The 20,348-nt window shown below is 50.7% G+C and overlaps 2 protein-coding genes across 4 annotated transcripts in view; one reads left to right on the top strand and one right to left on the bottom strand.

Moving 5' to 3' along the window:
• Ccar2 (cell cycle and apoptosis regulator 2) overlaps window positions 1-10,196 on the top strand; it is a 15,761-nt gene extending 5,565 nt beyond the window's left edge. Inside the window, exons 8-21 of one of the 2 annotated variants that reach the window (XM_028758891.1) lie at window positions 2,320-2,439; window positions 4,480-4,702; window positions 4,777-4,890; window positions 5,201-5,364; window positions 5,763-5,934; window positions 6,153-6,380; window positions 6,475-6,711; window positions 7,328-7,472; window positions 7,805-7,887; window positions 8,226-8,372; window positions 8,494-8,605; window positions 8,684-8,872; window positions 8,997-9,202; window positions 9,419-10,196. In XM_028758891.1, coding sequence (XP_028614724.1) covers window positions 2,320-2,439; window positions 4,480-4,702; window positions 4,777-4,890; window positions 5,201-5,364; window positions 5,763-5,934; window positions 6,153-6,380; window positions 6,475-6,711; window positions 7,328-7,472; window positions 7,805-7,887; window positions 8,226-8,372; window positions 8,494-8,605; window positions 8,684-8,872; window positions 8,997-9,202; window positions 9,419-9,463 — 2,185 coding nt within the window. In that variant the 3' untranslated portion in view covers window positions 9,464-10,196. The remainder of the gene's footprint in view (window positions 1-2,319; window positions 2,440-4,479; window positions 4,703-4,776; window positions 4,891-5,200; window positions 5,365-5,762; window positions 5,935-6,152; window positions 6,381-6,474; window positions 6,712-7,327; window positions 7,473-7,804; window positions 7,888-8,225; window positions 8,373-8,493; window positions 8,606-8,683; window positions 8,873-8,996; window positions 9,203-9,418) is intronic. The other variant, XM_028758892.1, reaches the window with a different exon arrangement.
• Window positions 10,197-10,387: 191 nt separating this feature from the next.
• Window positions 10,388-20,348, bottom strand: part of Bin3 (bridging integrator 3) — a 38,326-nt gene continuing 28,365 nt past the window's right edge. For both annotated transcript variants that reach the window (XM_028758893.1, XM_028758894.1), the window contains exons 5-9: window positions 19,522-19,658; window positions 18,955-18,995; window positions 13,666-13,807; window positions 13,363-13,497; window positions 10,388-11,216 (exon numbers count right to left, since the gene is read on the bottom strand). In XM_028758893.1, the coding sequence (XP_028614726.1) occupies window positions 11,070-11,216; window positions 13,363-13,497; window positions 13,666-13,807; window positions 18,955-18,995; window positions 19,522-19,658 (602 nt within the window). In that variant the 3' untranslated portion in view covers window positions 10,388-11,069. The remainder of the gene's footprint in view (window positions 11,217-13,362; window positions 13,498-13,665; window positions 13,808-18,954; window positions 18,996-19,521; window positions 19,659-20,348) is intronic.

The raw sequence follows: 20,348 nt of genomic DNA, 5'->3' as shown, positions 1-20,348 counted from the left end.
ACTACTCCACTCATGATGCATACATGTATCTCAATCACACTACTCCAGTCTTCCCTGCTTTCACTCCCTTGCATTACCTGCTGCCTTAAACCCTTTGTTTTTTAACCTACTAAGTTCACGTAATGCTGCCTGAGTGCTGCAGGCCGTCCACTGGAGCACAGGCATCCTACTGGAGAACACATCCCACAGGAAAACTGCTCCCTCTCACAAGTCTGCCATTCTGTCCTTGTTTGGCTCACTGCATTAGTTTGTTATTTAGGGCTGCTTACATGACCATAGGTGAGTGGTATTTACTGGAGCGAGTTCAGCTTACCAGTGGCTACAGCACTAAAAATTAGGACTCTCTTGAAGCATCATTTTGGTGACTGCCTTAGTGATTAAATCATTATTATAGCCACTATGGCCTTGTATTTTTGCTTTATATTCCCCTCATACCCTCAATTTCTTAGACTAGATTTTCAAGGGTAGAATTACTGGAGCAAAAGGTATTGTTTTGTTTTCCCCTCTTTTTTCTTTTTTTAAAAAAAGATTTATTTATATATGTGAGTACACTGTAGCTGTCTTCAGACACACCAGAAGAGGGCATCAGATCCCATTACAGATGGTTGTGAGCCACCATGTGGTTGCTGGAAATTGAACTCAGGACCTCTGGAAGAGCAGGCAGTGCTCTTAACTGCTGGGCCATCTCTCCAGCCCCCTTTCCCCTCCTTTTTATCAAGTTAAAAATATTTTTATTCTTTAAAAAATCTAAGTTGGGCATGGTGGCACATGCCTTTAATTCCAGCACTTAGGAGGCAGAAACAGGTGGATCTCTGTGGGTTTGAGGTTAGCCTGGTCTACAAAGTAAGTTTCAGAACAGCCAAGGATACACAGAGAAACCCTGTGTTGAAAAACAAAAATAAAAATTATTTTAAGTCAGGATTAGTGGTATATATCTTTAATCTCAATACTTGGGAGCACAGGCTAGAGGATTGATGGCCATGAATAAGTTCAAGGCTAGCCTGGGCTACATGGTAAATTTGAGACCAGCCTGAGCTACAGAGTAGAAGACTGTCTTAAAAAATTCTAAAACATGGGCTGGAGAGATGGCTCAGCAAGGGAATGCTCCTGCCACTAAACCTGATGACCTGAGTTCGATCCCTGGAACCCAGACAGATAGTTGAAAGAGAAAACCAGTTCCACATGTGTATTGTGGCATGCTTTAGCACATGCATAAAACATAATAAAAATCTAAAACACTAAGCCTACAGGATGCTCAACAGGGAAAAGTTCTGGAGCCTGTCTCTAGCCATGACATTTACATTTAAAAAAATTTTACATTTATTGTTAAGTGTATATGTGTGAAGATCAGATGACTTGCATCTCCCACCATGGGGGTTCTGGGATCAAAGTTAGGTCACTAAGCTCTTTGGCAAGTGCCATTATCTGCCTTTTTTTTGTTGTTTTTTCCAGACAGGGTTTCTGTGTGTAGCCCTGGCTGTCCTGGAACTCACTCTGTAGACCAGGCTGGCCTCGAACTCTTAAACTCAGAAATCCGCCTGCCTCTGCCTCCCAAGTGCTGGGATGAAAGGCATGCGCCACCATAGTCTGGCCTACTAAGCCATCTTGCTGGCTCATCTTTTCAGTATTTTAAAGCTGTTCTTTTTTTTCTTATAATAGATTTTTGTATATATGCTGTACCTTGTGGGTTTTTAAAAAAATTTTTTAGAAGGTATTTATTTTCAGACACACCAGAAGAGGGCATCGGATCCCAGTACAGATGGTTGTGAGCCACCATGTGGTTGCTGGGAATTGAACTCAGGACCTCTGGAAGAGCAGCCAGTGTTCTTAACCTCTGAGCCATCTCTCCAGCCTGCATTTATATTATTAAACTATTAAAGAGTTTACTTATTTATTTTAATGTCTTAATAATCTATCACATATTTGCTAGCACTTTTTTTTTTTGATGTGTGTGTGGTGCTGGACTGGCCTCTCATAGATTAAGCAAGTGTTCTACCGCTGAGCTACACACTACCTGTATTCATTTCTTTTTTTCTTTAAGATTTATTTATTTTTATGTATGAGTGCTCTATCTGTATGTACACCTGCATGCCAGAAGAGAGCATCAGATCCCATTACAGATGGTTATGAGCTACCAGGTGGTTGCTGAGACTTGAACTCAGGACCTCTGGAAGAGCAGCCAGTGCTCCTAACTACTATCTCTCCAGCTCCTGTATTCATTCCTTAATATTGAGGATTCAGGTATTTTCTGGTTCTTTATATATTGAATACATGTGTAACAATATGGTTTCTTGTTTCTGGTGCTGGGTCAACCTCCAGTGATGACTATGACTCGAAGAAACGCAAACAGCGGGCTGGTGGAGAGCCTTGGGGTGCTAAGAAACCTAGGCATGACCTGCCTCCTTACCGGGTTCATCTCACTCCCTATACTGTAGACAGGTAAGTGAAGGTTGGGAAGGGCTGTAGACTTGTACAAGCAATGATTTCTGGGAAAATGAGATAAGGTCTATTTGGACGCATGAGAATGTGGGTAGTCTGGCGGCCCCTTCTAAAACTAACCGACCAATCTGTGGGAACCTGCTGCACATGGTTTGATGTATCTTCAAGTAGGGTCTGTGCTAATGCATATTAGTGAGTCTTGTTCTGTGTGTATGGATGCACATTTGTTCACATGTATGGGTTCACATGTGTGTTTGGGTGCATGTGTGGAGGCCAGACAATACCATCCAGAAATCATTGCTCAGGTGTTGACTAGTTTTTTGCTTTGGAGATAGGGACTGGCTTGGGAGTTGTCAGGCAGGCTCAGTTGTCTAGGAGCTGCTTGTTTCTACCCTTCAGCTCTGGCACTGCAGATGTGAGCTACCATGCCAGCAATTTTTTCTTGTTGAGTGCTGGGATTAAAGGCGAAGGCAAGTGCCATCATACCTGGCCTGGTTTCTAATTTTGATAGCTATTACCAGTTCTCTTTCAGAGGCTGTGTCCACTTACACAGTCACTATGATGCAGGACACAAAGTCCTTGTTTTCTGTACTTTTGCCAACACTGTCTTCATACACCTTTTCTTTTTGTTGTTGTTTTTGTTTTTCTAGAGAGGGTTTCTTTGTGTAGCCCTGGCTGTCCTGGGACTCACACTGTAGACCAGGCTGGCCTTGAACTCACAGAGATCCACCTGCTTCTGCCTCGAGATTGCTGGGATTAACCGTGTGCACCAGCATTCCTGGCCCTCATGTACCTTTTCATTATAGTTTTACTGGTGAAAAGTGCTGTTGTCATTTTCATTTCTAATTAGCAGTGAGTCTGACACTCTGTAAAGAACGTTTTACACTTCTTACTTTTCATGAGTGTGTGTTCATGTATGTGGGCTACTGTGCGAGTCGGGGGAAACTTGGAGGAGTTGGTTCTCTTCTTCCACCATGTGGGTTCCAGGGATTGAATTCGGCTGGTAGGACCCTTTCCCTAGACTTTCACGTCGCATGTGTTTCAGGGAAGGACTTGTCATGTGAGGTTTCAGTTTTTCCTAGGTACTTGAGATTTTTGTTACTTACTAGTGAGTTGTTTATCTAGATCATGACCATTTCTGGGGCTTGAGGGATGGCTCAGTGGTTAGGGGACCATACTGCTCTTCCAGAGAACATGAGTTTAGTTCCAGCACTCACATGACGCAGCTAACAACTGCCTGTAAACTCCAGCTCCAGAGGAATCTGATGTCTCTGGCCTCTGGGAACTTGCACACATATGTGCGTACCCATACACAGATATACATAATTAAAATAAACCCTTTAAAAAAGGCCATAATTATTGCTGTATCATGTATTGTGATTTCTTTTTCTTTCTTTCCAAGTTTGGCTTTCTTTGTTATGGGGATTTATAAATCAAGTGGTCATATGGGGTCCATCCTTACCCCTTGGGAAATTCCTTATAGTCTTTATTTCTCAAGCTGAATAAAATGCTGTTGTAGTCTTTTGCTATTTTGTCCATTCGTTCATTCATTCATTCATTCATTCATTCATTCATTCAGTGTGTCAGTGTAGGGGGGGGTTGACACACATACCTGCCAGTGCACAGATGTGGTTCAGAGAACAACTCTAAAGTTGGTCCTCTCCTTCTACCCTTTGCGTGGGTTTTGAGGGTAAATAGGCTTGCACAGCAAAAACCTTACCCACTATAAGCCATTTGCTAGCCCTGCAGATTTGTTAAAAAACAAACAAACAAACAAACCCCTTTTTTTAAAGTTTATGAGTGGTTTGCCTATTTGTATTTATATAAGTGTACCACATGTGTGTTTGGTGCTCACAGAGGTCAGAAGAGGGTATCAGATCCTCTAGGGCTGAAGTTGCAGATAATTGTGAGCTGCCATGTAGGCTCTGTGAACCAAACCTAGATCCTCTCTAAGTGCTCCTAAGCTCTGAGTGGTCTGTCCAGCCCCTCTTTGAATGCTGAAATGTTTGCTCAGTGGATTCCCTTGCTGTCTTCCTACAGTCCCACCTGTGACTTCCTAGAACTGCAGCGACGTTACCGCAGCCTGTCGGTCCCCTCAGATTTTCTTTCCGTTCACTTGAGCTGGCTGTCAGCCTTCCCTCTGGGCCAGCCCTTTTCCCTCCACCACCCAAGTCGGATCCAGGTCTCTTCAGAGAAGGAGGCAGCTCCAGACACTGGTGCTGAGCCCAGCCCTGAGGACAGTGACCCCACTTACAGTTCCAAGGTCAGTTGACTGGGTTCTTGTGACGTGTCACCTTACTAGGACAGAGTGTGGCTGAGCACCTCTCCTCTGCACAGGTGCTGCTGCTCTCCTCCCCAGGCCTGGAGGAGTTCTATCGCTGCTGCATGCTGTTTGTGGATGACATGGCTGAGCCCAGGGAGACACCAGAGCATCCTCTGAAGCAGCTAAAGGTAAGAACTGGCTCACAGGAGGCAAGATGTGCTGGCTGGTCAGTCTGCCCTGCCCCATTTTCAGCAGCTAGGCTTCTGTGCATTAACATAGAAACTCGGGTGTTTCAGAGCTGAAGGCCCTCACTTTATACAGGACAGTATAGAGATGCTTCCTCTGAAGAGGTGTCAGGTGGCTGGTTTGCGTGAATGGCCCTAGAGCCCTAGCTGGTGGCCTTAACTACTTCTTGCTGCCTCACTTCTTGCTGGGCAGCAGCCTTGCCTCACTGTGGGAGACGCAGGCCGTGTTTCCTTATTCCCAATCTCTCTGCAGTTTTTGCTGGGCCGGAAAGAAGAAGAGGCAGTGCTGGTTGGGGGTGAGTGGTCTCCTTCCCTGGATGGCCTCGACCCCCAGGCAGACCCGCAGGTGCTGGTGCGCACAGCCATCCGCTGTGCACAAGCCCAGACTGGCATTGACTTGAGCACCTGCACCAAATGGTGAGTGGCCTTCCCCATGTGGCCAGCTCGCTGTGGGGTGTCAGGAGCCTGGCTTCTGCCCTCTAGGTTCTCTACTGCCACAGCTCAGGCCTGCCCACTCCTAACTGCTCACAGATGATTGAGAGCCCAGGGCTGCTAGCACTGATAGCAGCTGATCCCCAAGCCACACCCAGTACTCCTCAATGCCTTAGTGCTCCTGTGTGCTGTCTGCTCACTGCGTCTCCCTGTTGCCTAACCACTGAGGCTTTGGCGTGTGGCTTTCTATCTGTACTCACGGCTTGGCATGCAGCATGTGCGCATGCATGGAGTGCTGACTGAAACAGAGGTACTTGTCTGTGAGTGCGACACCTGTAAGTATGTCACAGTTGAGGGCTTTCTTTTCCTTTTGCTGTGACCAGGTGGCGCTTTGCCGAGTTTCAGTACTTGCAGCCAGGGCCGCCCCGGCAGTTACACACAGTAGTGGTGTACCTGCCAGATGTGTGGACCATCATGCCCACTTTGGAGGAGTGGGAGGCACTGTGCCAACAGAAAGCCACAGAGGCAGCTCCACAACCGCAGGAGGCATCAGGGGTAAGGCTGGGCCTTATGAAAATGCAGGGAAGCTGGGCATGGAGGCACAAGCCTGTAACTCCCACACTGGGGAGGTGGAGGCAGGAAGACCCAGAGTTCAAAGTTGATTTCATCTTCATAGTGAATCTGAGGTTAGCCTCAGCTACATGAGCCCCCATCTCAAAAGTGTGTACCCTGACCCCAGGGCTCAGAGGGTCACACCTGAGCTATTGTCATAGGAAGCAGAGGCTACTGAACAGGCTCCTGATGTGTCAGAGCAAGCAGACACTTCTAAACAGAACACAGAGACAACAGAGGCCACCACACAGGAAGAGGTGGACACTGATCTCCCAGAGGCCCCTCCGCCTCCTCTAGAACCTGCTGTGATGGCACGTCCTGGCTGTGTCAACCTGTCTCTCTATGGAATTGTGGAAGATCGGAGGCCAAAAGAAAGGATCTCTTTTGAGGCAAGTGCAGGAGAACTTATAAGTATGACAAAGGGATAGTGTGACATACTTGTCCTCTTCCCTGATGCCATGGTCCCTGTACTTCTTCTAACAGGTAGTGGTGTTGGCCGAGCTGTTTGTAGAAATGCTGCAGAGGGATTTTGGCTATAGAATTTATAAGATGCTGCTGAGCCTTCCAGAAAAAGTTGTGTCTCCTCCTGAACCCGAGAAGGAGGAGGCAGCCAAGGAGGATGTGGTCAAGGAGGAGGAGGCTGTCAAAGAGGAGGCAGTGAAGGTGTCCAAGGATGAGGTACAGAATGAGGGCACAGCTGCCGAATCAGACAGCCCACTGGTGAGTACTGCTCTCAGCCCTGGGCCGGACCGAGGCCTACACACTGTCATGCTTAGTATGAGTCCAGCCCCTCGACCCTCAGCCCTCCTGTGTGTGTCAGGCGCTGTTCTAGGCACTTCGCATGTCTAGTTGCATTGCTCCTTTACGTTACCCAGTCTCTGGGGATGGGCCGAGGCTCAGGAACATGAATCTCTGCATGTGGCCACACAGCTAGGAAGTGGGATGCCCAGGGTGAGGGAAGGAAGTGTGTCTGATAAGCCATGGCAGCCTAGAAATGCCAATCAGAATGTTCAGGAGTTAGGATTACCTGACAGTAAGGTGGACAAACTGGTTTTTAGCCATTTCTAAAGTGTAACTTGGCTTCTTGTCTAAATATGCCATGTATACGCAATTGCTTTATTATTTGTACAACTAAGACTGACTCCTGAGAACTATCTCAGGGGTCTACATGTGCCCTTGCTGGTCCGTATCCTGGTATGGTTAAATACCCATGAGCATGTGGCAGGTCAAAGTGTCCACCAGTGTCCAGCACGTGAGCACCCAGCGGATACTTGTTAGCAACTGCTGGCATTACAAGAGTCCTGCTCCTCCTCACCACCTTGCTCTGCTTCTCTAGAAGGAGGATGGGCTTCTGCCCAAACGACCCTCTTCAGGAGGAGAAGAGGAAGAGAAGGCCCGGGCTGAGGCAGCTGAGGACCTCTGTGAGATGGCCTTGGACCCAGACCTGCTGCTTCTGAGGGATGATGGAGAGGAAGAGTTTGGTGTGTCTAGGGGTAGTGGCTCTCTGGGGCTGGCTGTGGTAGCTTCCTCTTAGGCAGTGGTTCTCAACTTTCCTAATACTGCAACCTTTAATACAGTCCCTCATGTTGTGGTGACCCCCAGCCATAAAATTACTTTTGTTGCTACTTCATTACTGTAATTTTGCTACTGTTGAATTGAAATGCAAGTGTCTGCTATGTAGGATATCCAACATGCAACCCCTGTGGAAGGGTTGTTTGAGCCCCAACAGGTTCACAAACCACAGGTTGAGAACCACTGCTCTTAGGGGTGTAGACCGCCATCCTTGTAGGATGCTGAGCTTGGGTTTCTGTAGCAGGAGCAAAGCTAGAGGAAACGGAGGTTCGTTCTGTTGCCTCAAACCAGTCAGAGATGGAATATTCTTCTCTTCAGGACATGGTGAGACCTTGTCTCCTCCTGTACCTGGTGGTGGGAAGCTTGACCCTTCCTGGTTGAGGGTTGCCGACCAGTGACCTCTTCCCTAGACAAGAGACCAACTGTGGTTCCTGACTCATGGAGAGTACTCCACTTTCTCTGTCAGGGTAGAGCGGAGAGAGATCTGATCAGGGAACATACCATGTTCTGAGAATGTGTCCACAGCAGCCTGTAGCCTCAGCTCTGTTCCTCCACTTATGAGGTCTACCTGTTGCTGTCAACCCAGCACCTGGCTGGGTGTGTACCGTGCCCTTTAGCCTTGAGAACTATTTGGAAAGCCTGTTTCTCTGCTTTCTTTGTAGCCTAAGGAGCTGGATCCCTCAGCTGTGCTTCCTCTGGACTGCCTTCTGGCTTTTGTGTTTTTTGATGCCAATTGGTGTGGCTACTTGCACAGGCGAGACTTGGAGAGGGTCCTCCTCACCCTGGGGATCCGGCTCAGTGCAGAGCAGGTAGTTTCTCTTCTATCTAGCCTGTCCTTCTGGAGGGCCTTTCCAGAGCTCTCCTAGGCTTCTGGTCTCCCTGGCTGACACAGGTGTGTGGCCAGTAGATGTCCTGCTGTGTTTTCTGTAGGCCAAACAGCTGGTTAGTAGAGTGGTGGCACAGAACATCTGCCAGTACCGGAGCCTTCAGTATAGCCGTGCTGAGGTGCTGGGTGACGGGCTTCCCGAAGACGTGCTCTTTGGTATGTCTTGAGCTCTGTGGCTGGCAGGGAGTGGGGCCATGGGGGACATTCTCCTGAGATCCTGCATGTCTTCTCTAGGAAACCTGGATCTACTGCCTCCTTCAGGGAAGAGCACAAAGCCAGGTGCTGCCCCCACAGAACACAAAGGCCTGGTGCCCCACAATGGTAGCCTCATCAATGTGGGAAGCTTGTTACAGCGTGCAGAGCAGCAAGACAGTGGCCGCCTATACCTGGAGAACAAGATTCACACACTGGAACTGAAGCTTGGTGAGTGTGATATCACAGCCACTAAGGGGACACCACTCCTTTGGCCTCAGGCTTTTGTCCCAATGTCCCAATGCTCCAGTTGACTGAGCAGAGCCTTCTTGCCATGTCCTCACCTACCTTTCAGAGGAGAGCCATAACCGCTTCTCAGCCACTGAAGTGACAAATAAGACACTGGCAGCAGAGATGCAGGAGCTGCGGGCCCGGCTAGCCGAGGCGGAGGAGACAGCCCGGACAGCGGAACGACAGAAGAGCCAGCTCCAGCGTCAGATGCAGGACTTCCGCAGGCGCCTGACTCCACTGCACCTTGAGATGCAGCGGATTGTTGAAAAGGTAGGATGGCTAAAGGGCGGCCACAGTTCCTTTTGGTGAAGCCACAAGAACCGCAGAGTGGAGCTAGCCTCTATTTGGTGAGGCCTGGGAGCTAGCTGGCCCTTCTTTGCTGTGCTGGTCCTCCATGCACGGGGATCTTAGGAGACTCTGAGCTCGTACTCTAGTGGCAGACATGGGAGAAGCCTTACCCTCATCACTGCTACATGTGCTCCACAGGCTGACAGCTGGGTAGAAAAAGAGGAGCCAACACCTAGCAACTGAGTGGCTGCTGAGGGAGGTCTGCGATGGAGTCTGATGACATCCGAGCCCTTTTGGTACCAGAAAGCAGCTGGAGCAGGGCCTGGGAGCCACAGCAGGGGTAGCTTGAGTTCTGTGCTCAGCCTCTGCAGGGGACATCAAACTATCAGTATGGGGTTTGTGCTATGTGGATGGATGTGTAAGGAACCCCAGTTCCAGCTACAACTAAATACAACATCTTTTGCACCCCTAGAATGTCATTTTGCCCTCAATCTTGGAATTTCTCCCAGGGCCCTTGTAGTCTTGTGCTGTCTCCTGTCCTCGTCCATTTTAGAGTAAGACGGGAGGAAAAGGCTTTTCCAGCCCAGAACAAGGTCTAATGCCAATAAATGGGAGGAATGGGCGCAGCGTCGATGCAGCCATGTCGTCCGTCCTCTGGGCGGCCCGAGTCCCGCAGGCTCCAGTGTCTGTTAGGTGATGGAGCCTATTCAAGGAAGCACTTGGTGTTGGGTCAAGGTTGCCAATAGAACACTGTGTTCCAGCTGCCCCCAACTTGCCAGAAGAACCAGCACTTCTTTCTCTAGCTCTTACGTTCAGAATGTGGTCTTGGCCCTGGCCTAGCCCTTTTCCATTTCCCATCATTCTCGCCTCTTTCCATAACCCATGGTTTCAGTTTGACTTTGTACAGAAGGTTGTTTGTTGGTATTTTTTTTTTTTGGCTTTTTGTTTTTTAAATAAACCAAAGTGAAAAACAAACCAACTGTGTGTCCTGTTGCTTTCCTCTTCAAGCTGCCTGTGCCCTCCCTGTTTGCCAGTCCTCAGTTCTCTCTAAAAGGCAGGCAGGCAGTGAGTGCCACAGGTTGTGACCAAGTGAAGGCCCTCTGCCAAGATGGCAGGACTGTGGCAAAGCTGTGGCGGCTACCTCTGGGTGTCAGTTAAAGTATACTATTATTTTACTGGAAAACTTTACTTGAAAATAAAATTCCAATAACAAGTGAAAATAAAATTCCAGTAATACAGGTGAGACAGAAGCCTTGCTTTGTGGGCAGCTGTTCAACATGTGACATTTTCTAGTGGACAGCTAGAGATAAAGTCCCAGTTCAAGGGAAAGCCCTGGGGTTTGTCTCTATGCTGGACCTGTAGGGGACCAGCTTTGGTTGAGTTGGCATGAAGGGCCCATAGAGGTTGAGAGACCAGAGTTCTGCTACCCAGGGCACTGTGCCTCACCCAACAGTCTAAAGAGTCCTGAAGGGATGGTGGCTAGAGTAGGTCCTCTGGAGGTAGACAGCTAAGGCCTCAAATTCCACAGGAAGCCAAGGCCCTTCTAAAGGCTCCTGTTGGCCAGACACTATAGCACACTCTGGACGGTTCTGGAAGTAAAAAGGCCCCAGGGTTTTTCTACGTTGCTTATCAGCATTGGGCACAGGGAAATAGCAGCCGGTGAGGCTTCTAGTAGCAGGCTCAAGGAAATGGAGACATTTAAGTCAGAGAACTGGCAAGGTAGAATAGTGGCCACCTGTCTCCAACTGCCAGGCCATTGGGAGGCCCATGAATCCATGCCTGCTAGAGGCAAAGCCTATAGAGATGTCATCTGTGTCCCTGAGAGTCCGAGGACTCCTGAGGGACGGGCTCAGTCATCAGCCACGATGGAGAGGGCTCGGAGTTCACTTAGTTTGGTCTCATTTTCCCGTTCTCGCTGCTCATCTGAGTGGCCTGGCTGGTCAAGCTGCTGGGTCAGGTCTCCAAAGATCTTATGCATTTCTGAGTAGTATATGACCTGGGAAGGAGGCAAGAGTTGTTGGCAGGAACTGGACTCCAGTTCTACACAGCACCTATTCAGCAAAGCACCCGAGAAGCACAGCAGGCCTGGTTCTGGGTCTTTGGGTTGCTCTGGCTGAAGGGTGTGGGGTGTGCCCCTCTCACTTGCTCCATCACTACCTCTCAGATCTCACGCTATCCCTCAGCAGCCTAGGGATGGGGGAACCACAGCTGGGGCGTTTGGAAACATATACTGTAGAGAAAGGTTTGTCAAGACCAAAATGGCTACACTGGGCAGGGAGACTGCATTTGAGGGTGCCAGAGGGCAATAAGTGGGCAAGGGCAGGCCTGGGGTTTACTGCCTTTTCTAAGTAAGGAGAGTCAGGGGCTTTTGGTCATGGAGAAAGAAGAAGGCAGACACTGCTCCCCAAGTCTTGAGAGCTGGTTCTAGAAATCCAGTTAAGGGAGGTGTCAGCGCCCCAAGTTCCACCCCTTCCCAGTTTTGCTAATTATCACACCCAGGTTAAGTTGCCTAAATGAAAAGCAGCATTAATGCTTAAAAGCACCCATGATGTGGTGAGTGACAGAGTGAGAGGCGGGAGACAGATCCAGGGGTTTCTCTATATGACAGATGGTGACTTTCCCATAGGGGTCTGAGGCCATTTCTGCTTCAGTTTCCACTTCCTGACATGACAGTACATCCTCATCAAAGTGCTCCACATTCTTCAAGCATCTCAACTTTGAGATGTCTCTAGGATTCTCCTTCCGTCTGAGAAACCAGAAGATGGGGACTAGGAAGGTGGCTGTGCAGCAAGGGCCGGTGGGAAGCAGCACCCTAGCAAGTCTCTTTAGAACTCCCAGCGAGGTTGCACTGGCCAAGTACTGGGGCCCCAGTTCCTTGCCTGGGACACAGTGCCTGGTGAGTCACCAGGAATGCTCACTTCTCTAGTGACTAATAGCAGCAGCAGCCGGGTGAGGAGGAGGCTGGCACAGGGGGAGGTGGTAAACAACTCTGGCTACCCTGCTGCTTGGTTACAGGGTACCCTACAGCCTGGGGACCCTGCAGCTTCCTGTAAGGATCTGGGGGTGGGGATGGTGTATGCAGCTCACTGAAAGCTGAGGCAGGTGTCAGCAAAAGAGATCAGGCCAAGCTTTCGCCCTGTAAATCTATGCCTCATGCAAACAGAGGGTGCAGCGGCTGGAAGGCAGCCCTCACCTGCAGGAACAACAGGAGAGCACCCTCCCCTTCTGTTGTCTGTCTCACTCCCTAGAGAGCACTGAACTGAAAACACGGATCATTAGCAAGTCCAGGCTCCAGTCCAAACCTTGCCTGGGCTTCCTGATGGGCATTCTACTACATGGCTTTGGGTGTCATTCCAAATGAAGGCTGGGAAGTGGGAATCGGGCTTTACCCATGGCCTTTGTGATTATGAAAGCAACAGGGATTGATGGTGTCCACTGGAGGGCAGCAGAGGTGCAGCTAAGACAAGAAGCAGGGCGGGCAGAACTTGGGGACAAGAAGCCTTAGCTTGGTGGCCAGTGAGTGTTGGAGTCTGAGGTGGAAGCCAGCACCTGTGATCAGTGAGGAGGTCTGTGTGGAAAAGCCCTGCTCCTGGCTGCAGTACCATTGCCTCTCCCACCTTGCCAGTGGAGAGAACAATCCTAGCTAAAAATTATCTTCCCACTAGGGGGCACTTCATATCTAGTGGCCAGCATTTCTGAGCCTGTTCTGGGCCCCTCCCTAGGAAAGTCAAAGTTAGGACTCCTGTGGTCTTCTAATAGAATTCTCCTGTTGGGTGTGCAGGCAGTCACTTTACTGGCCTCTCAACTACCTCTGCAAAAGACCTGCTCAGCTAAAGATGCAACCTAAGCTCTTTGTTGCTTGCTTAATTAAGCATGGGAGGAAGAACTCAAGAGCATGTGAGTTAAACAAAAAGGAACTCTGTCTATCATAGGGCTGGAATTGAGTGAATTGCTAATGGAGGATGTCCAACAGAAATTCCAGGACACTATCAGTGCTAGGCGCCAGGGCTGACTGGGAAACCACATGAATTTTCATAGTACCTGGGGCAGGGAGGCACTGCTGTCTGTGCAGAGCATGGCTATATCTAATGGGAACTGGGTTCCTACAAAGATGATTCCCCAAGGGAAGAGCCTTGTCTCACCTGTGCCCGGATCAGGGACTCAAAGCTGGGCTGGAAATAGTCAAGTCGGCTGCCATAGAACCGTGGCATCTCATCCAGGAGTTGTTTGTTCTTGGCCTCAAAGTCTTCCCGTACAGGCCTTAGCTCTTCTCTGGCCTGGGGAACAAGATCTTGGAGTCAGGGCTGTCACTGAAGAGGGCAGGGTGTGTGTGGATGGGAATAGCTAGTGTCCTGGTTCTGTTGGTCTTGAAAGGAGGACCCTGTGGCAATGGTTGTTTCGTTTACCCTGTTGCTTCTCCCCCAACCCTCCTGTCTCCCCTGCACCTGGTGGAGCTTGGCCAGTACGGGGCCAGTCTTCTCCTTTTCCTCGTACTTCTCCACCTTGGCCTGTAGCCTCCCGTAGTCCTGCAAGGCCTGCTCCCGCCGTTTCACTGCCATGTTGAGGCTTGGGAATATACTGCTGAACCTGTTGGGCACAGCATGGTTGGAAACAGGCTTGTCATGTGGGGGTGTATCCGACGTCACTACTTACTCAAAAACATGTGCGGCACACCTACTATGTGCCAGTCCCATGAGGCTCTGAGGCTTTGGGGCTTATACAGGTGGGATGACGTGGGGAGCAGCGGACAGTAGACCTGGATGGGTAGGCAGTGACTGACAATGCTCCCTGTCCTGCTGCTGTTTCCCTACACACCCTGAGCTTCATCACAAGGTCAGCAGGGCTGGGATCCGCCTGTGTATACTCAAGACTGAACCAAACCAAACCCAGGAGAAGGCAGGGCCACAACCAGGTAGTGATGGTCTGGAAAGGACTATGAGTATCCAAGTTTTCCAACACCTTTTCTACTACGTCACAGTGCCACTGACAGGTGACAAAAAAGATGAGATCTTGGCTAAGGGTTTCTTTACACTGTGAGGAAACACAAAGGGAATGGTTCTCCCACTAAAAGAATGAAGAAAACACGTTTTAAAAAGATGGCCCTAGCCCCTCCTACCCTATGTACTGAAAAGGAGTGTGGTATGTCCACTCAGATGACTGGCCACACAGAGAAGGCTGTGGTTGAAATGTTTGGGCATTTGAGTGTAACCATCATCAGGGCCACCTTTCCCCCATGCAAGGCCATTCTATCTTGGACAGGCCCAGGGGAAGACACTTTTGGGGTGCCCAGGCAAGAGTGAATGTTCTTCTTGACACAGATGAGGGGAGGTAACTCTGCACGTAGGTCTCTTGGGAGTGAGAAAATGGGGCAACTCCCTTGAGTGCAAAGCCGTGAGGACACGTAGTTGGTCTTAGTGCTGTGCCAGGCTTGCCTACCATGTGGTGCCCATGGTGCCAGCCAGGAGCTCTGACAGCCTGGTCTGACATAGACAAGCAACCAAGAGATTGAATGCCTCTGGAGACACAGCTGGTGACCTAGGACCGCAAGAGTTGTCAGCTTATCTAGGCGGAGCCCAGAGAGCGTGACAAAGCAAGCAGATGGAAGTCAGGGGATGTGCATCTTTTCACTGGGATGCCAGTCAGTGGCTGTTAGGAGCCACATTCGCCATTACAAGATGGTGCCGGTTTCCCGCTTCCTGATTCTTCTTGAGAGCCTTGCTTGAATGCGCGCCTGCGCAAGGCTCGAAACCTAATATGCTAATCTGGCGACATCATAGGAGCCAATGAGTGTGTGGCATGTCTCCTCAAGCTCTATATAAGCCGTGGGTTTTTGGGGCTTGGAGTCCTTCACCTCACTGCCATCTAAAAGAGCTGTACAATAAATTGCTGTCAGAAGAATCCTAAGTGTGGCGTTCTCCTTATCGGCGAGGCTGCGCGCCACAAGAGGCTGAGGCCAGCCTTTCACATCTGGATGCTTTAGGTTGTCTTCAGTAGGCTCACATACCACAGGAGGCACGATTCCCAACCTTTGCTTCTCATAGGACATGAACACAAATTTGGTACTGAAAAGCCTCAACAAGTCAGGGACACACAGATGGGAGTAATGAATACTCCTGCTAGAGAAGAGAGAATATAAACTTGGCCAGGCATCAGGTGAAATGTGTAAAATAGATGTGGGGACCAGGCACCACCAGGTCACACCGGGAGGAGTCGGCCACACTGCCTTTGTCAAGACAGCTGTGCCTAGTGGTTCAGCTGCTCTGGGGCCCCTCTCCCTTCCTGGGCAGCTGGGCAGTGTGTGGCCAAGGGAACAGGTGCCCCAGGCCTGAGAACCTATCACCCTGTCCTTCCCTCTGTCCCAAGAGGACAAAGGACCCTAGTAGCCTGATCCTGCTGTCAGGAGCAGCCTGCTTTTTGGGTGGCCTCAGGGCCAGGGTCAGAGAAAGGGTAAGAATGAGAGGCAGGCAGGAGGCAGAGGTGGAGTATCTTCCTGTCCAGGTCTCACAATCTCCCCTTTGCTCATTGGAATTCACCTATGGGGGGGGGGTCGGAGGTGCATCACAAGGAACAAAACAGTATGAGAAGGATATCCTGCAGGTGTGAAATGGCCTTGGTGCAATGTTAGTTGGTCATGCAGCCCTAGATACATGCTAGTCTCAGCAGAACTTACACTTTGGCCCATGGTCCCGGCCCCTTTCCACGGTTGTCTTCTTCAAGACCAAGTCACACCAACCGGGAACACTAACACTATGGTGACTTGGCCAGCTCATGAGGGGCACAGAGGTGCAAGTGCATGTGGAAGTGCAGAGCTGGGAGACCCAGGCTGTCACAGACCAGGGGTGACAGCCTTGGGGAGCGCAGTGTCTATACAGCACTGCTTATTCCAGACCACTACCCTCTCCAGGTGCAACGGGCTCTGCTGCCCCTGCTGTGGCTCCTCACTCAGGGCCTCACAGGTCTTCCTTGGAGCTTGTCTCCTACAGCAGCACTTCTCAATCAAACTACGATTTGATAGAGATCTCAGCTTCCATAGTAGCTCAAGCAACTGTAGATGAGTCACTAACAAAGGGGAAACTGGGTAGCTTTGGACCTGGGACTGGGAGCCATTGACAAGAGACAGGTGTCATGTTCTTTTCAGCAGAGAGGGGGCTAATAATGTCACTCACAGGAAGAGTGTCTGTCTATCCTAAGGTGACGGGGAAGGGACATTTTGCCCACTTTCCCACTTCTCAGCTGTGGACAGGTCCTGCCAGGTACCTGAGAGCAGGGTCTACTCTACATGGGGACTAGCTAGGTTGGGGTGCTGGTGCAGAAGGTTACGACAGGTACAGGCTGGTCCTCTGTGTCTGGAGCTTTCCCAGGATCCTGCTGACCTCCCGGCAAGGAGGACACACGGGCCCAGCTCTCCTTAAAGCATGAAGCTTGAATTTTCTACTGTCCTCTCCAAAGGAACATGGTGGAAAAGTCCAATCCTCAGCAAGTCTCAGCTGTCCCTTGAGAATTAATGTAAGAGGTGGGCCATACTCTGTTCCCTGGCCCTGCTTACATCATACACCCACATGCTTCATGCACTTACTCACCTAGCCCTGCTTTTAGGTACCAACTCTACCATACCAAGGAATCAGCATGGCTTTCTCTCTACAGAGGAAATGGACTCAGGCCGGCCTGAGTGGCTGGGACACTCCTGCTCAATGTGGCAGCAAGCATATCCAGCCCACCTTCCCAAGTTCCAAGGCTGTAAGTGCCAAGATCTGATTCACACTGATTTTCAAAGATGGGAAGTGGGCCTAGGTCTATATCATGGTTTCAGGGAGCCCAACCTAGGAGGCACCCGTTTCATGCCTGGCATAGGATTGAACACCAAGCTCGCTCCCCAGAGAGAGAAAGCGTGGGGTGAAGAGAGAGTGGGGAGGGAGAGAGGCCGGCTGGGAGGTGGGCTGGGAGCAGCCGGCCTGGTGGGGAATGCCTGCCATTCCTCATCTGTGCCCACACAGCCGGGATCTTCCACCCACCAGGAAAGGGAAATTGAAAGCATCCCCATCCGACATGTGAACAACTAGGGAATGGGGGATTAGAGACCGAGCCCCCTTTGCGGGGGATACTGGGGGCAACAAAGTGACCATGATCTTCATTAGAGGACAGGAAAGCTTCTGTTTCCTGTTTCCGGTGCTGGGGTCCCTGGGAGCTTCTCTTCTGGCACAAGGAAGCAAGTGGGGAGGAGGGAACAGGCAGTGGTGGTTTATGTGGTCATGGGGGTTTGGATGCTGGCTGTGGGTTACAGAAGCCAGCCAGGCCTGAGGCTCATACAGAGGTCAGCGGATCCATGGCGGAGATGGTGGCCGCCCCCTCTGCCACGCCCCCACCTTCCTGGCAGGTGGTGGGCCGATAGCTTGGTGGGAAGCAGCCGGGGTTTCTCTCTACTTGGCTGAAGAAGGCAGGGATCCGATTTCAATGCCGCCTCGTTGGTTGTGAAATCGAGAAGGTAGTCAACCCCCTAGTTCTCTGAGCTGGCAGTCCTGCCATATTCTGCCAACTCTGGGTGCCTGTGGGTGCCTCTGGGCCCCTGCATCTCAGGCACACCAGAGTTCTGTGTACAGAGGCCCTTCCCTCTGAGATCCTTCCATCCAGCTCTGAGACCAGACCACAGGACCTCTGCATTCAGGTCCCCATGTAGGGTCCCTGGTTTGGAGATGAACTCTGACCATGAGGCAGGGGTGTGAGAGCCCAGGCTGATGAGGCTGGGGTGGTGGGCATGGGGCAGGCCTGGCCTCATGGAAGCTGCAGGTGCTCTGAGTGTCCAGTGTTGGGGAGGAGCACTGAGAAAACTAGGAGGGCTCTTCTTCCTAATCCCACCAGGACCTGAACAGGGAAGGAATAACTCAGCACTCCCCAACACCCAAAGACTGTAGGATCAAAAACTGCTTTCTTCATCTCCCTCCAGCTTGATCTTGGCTTAATGATAATGGAGGAGAGGCTCACTGCCCAGCCCTGGCGAGGCCACTGCCAGGGACCACCACGGAAGAGGTAATAAAGTGCAGCTGCTGGCGCAGAGCGGGAGCCTTTCTAGGTCAGAGCAGGCTGGGAGAGGCCAGGAGAGAGGAAGCACTCAAGAGCTTCAAGGCAAGGCTTGGGCCAGCCTCCTCCCCTGGGGACCCAAAGGACAAACCTGTCTGATCCTTGACCAGGGCCTGCAGGACCAAAAAATGAGTCTTACAGAATTCCTTGCTCTCACAGGTCATGAATGAGAGGACCTTCCCAAGCAGGATGCGGCGGCTGCTGCTGTTGCACCCTTCCCCATGTGCGGCCACCCCCACATTTCCAACACAAAGTGCTGCAGGCAGCTGCATCCCAGGCCGGCTGTGAGATGAAAGGCCTTGCTCATGTCTGTTGAGTGCTGGCCAGAATCTCTACAAGTTGAAATCAGACAGCACTAGGCCTCCCAGGGCCCAACCAGAGGCAAAAGGGGAAGGGGCCAAACGACCACCAGGGCAGTGTCTGCCACCATAGAAATTAGCAGTTCCTTGGCCCTGGACTGTAACCAGGTAGTGCTGGTGCCCTGGAACAACCTGGAGCCTCAACCACGGGACAGGCTGTATGGCTGCTGTCCCTGTGGTTCCTTGTCATGGGAAGCTGTGGACACACTGTGAGCCATGCTCCTTGGCTTCCAAGTGGCTAGCTGACCTACTGTCCCCACAAGTCCCTCGAGGCCCACTTCCTCGGATGATCTTACTCACTTTTTCAGAGGTTCAATCACTGTCTTTTGGATCTGGTTCACCTGTCAAAAGAAAATGACAGATTCAGACTCTTGCTAGACGAGGAGGTCCCAGGTTCCTCAGAGGCCACACTGCTAGACTTGCTCCTTGGTTTCCAAGTGGCTAGCTGATCTACTGTCCCGAGAGTTGGGCAAAAGGGGATAGAGTGGGACAGGCGGTATAGTATCCATATTCTGCTGCCAGAGGAGGCAGAGAGGCCATCCAGGGATCCTGAGGGCCACACCTAGGGCTGGGTCTGGTTTCAGGTTAACACATTCTCTATCAGTGCTACTGGCAAAGGTTTGTAATGGCCTTGCTCAGTGTGGAAGGATGGATGGGTGGGCAGGGCTGCTCTGCAGAGCACAGCTGCTGTAAGCACAGGAGACATGGGCATCTGACCAGCCTGGTTTGGGAATTGCTGGGCTTGAGGCTATCCAGCTTTAGAAGGCTGAAGCCCAGTACCACTTTCAACCTATGGTCATTGCATCTAGCTAGGTCCAAGGGGAAAGGGGGGAGGAGCATAGGCCACTGGCAGCAAGACCTGGTCACCTTCTCCTGGTTGAAGGCATCCATCCGCTTCATGGCTGTGTCTAGGGCTGTCACCATGCGCAGAAAGTCCTGGTCCTGCTCACACAGTGGGTTGGAGAGTAGGTCCAGGGATATCTTCACAGCAGATTTGGACATGGCTGTTAAGAAGTTAAAAACTCTGTGAGCTCCCAGAGGGACAGAGTTGAAGGTCTCCTTAGTGTTTATTCCTTGACCTCAGCACCTCTGCCTATGCTATAGCCACCAGAACGAGGTTCCAAAAAGCCACATGACATGGTCCTCAGTGTTTCCCAAAGCTTCTATGCATGCAGTATTGTACCCCTGGATAGCAAAACTCCTAGGTTGTTCTAGGACCAGGAGGATGGTAAGCTGTGTAACACATTTCTGCTCCAAAGATGCTAACTCCCACTGGGGACTCTACTGTACACTAGGGCTGGCTCGCTTATCACACCTGGACAGAGGGTGAATACTTGAGGTGCTGTGGGCTGTCTGGAAGTCATAGGCAGCACCAAGGAGGATGGAGACCCAGTGGGAGCCTTGAGGTTCTTGATCTGGGGCTCATTTTTAGCATTCCATATTTGCACATGGAAGAGTAGGCAGAGGGCCTAGAGAAGGAAAACACAGCACACACCAGTTTCTACACACATCTGGCTGAGTATAAGGACCTGGGCAAACATGGGACACACTAGTTTCTGCACACATCTGGCTGAGTGTCAGCAGAAGACAAGTTCTGCACATGATCTTCACCAGAAAAATCGAGAAGCAGGAGACGGCAGATGTTTTTGTTCTTGTTGCTTTAAACATCACTGGGCACTGTAGTCCAGGCTGGC

The sequence above is a fragment of the Grammomys surdaster genome, unplaced genomic scaffold (assembly GCF_004785775.1).
Source record: "Grammomys surdaster isolate TR1022 unplaced genomic scaffold, NIH_TR_1.0 126219, whole genome shotgun sequence".
Taxonomy (NCBI): domain Eukaryota; kingdom Metazoa; phylum Chordata; class Mammalia; order Rodentia; family Muridae; genus Grammomys; species Grammomys surdaster.
This window is presented reverse-complemented; position numbering and strand designations above follow the sequence as displayed.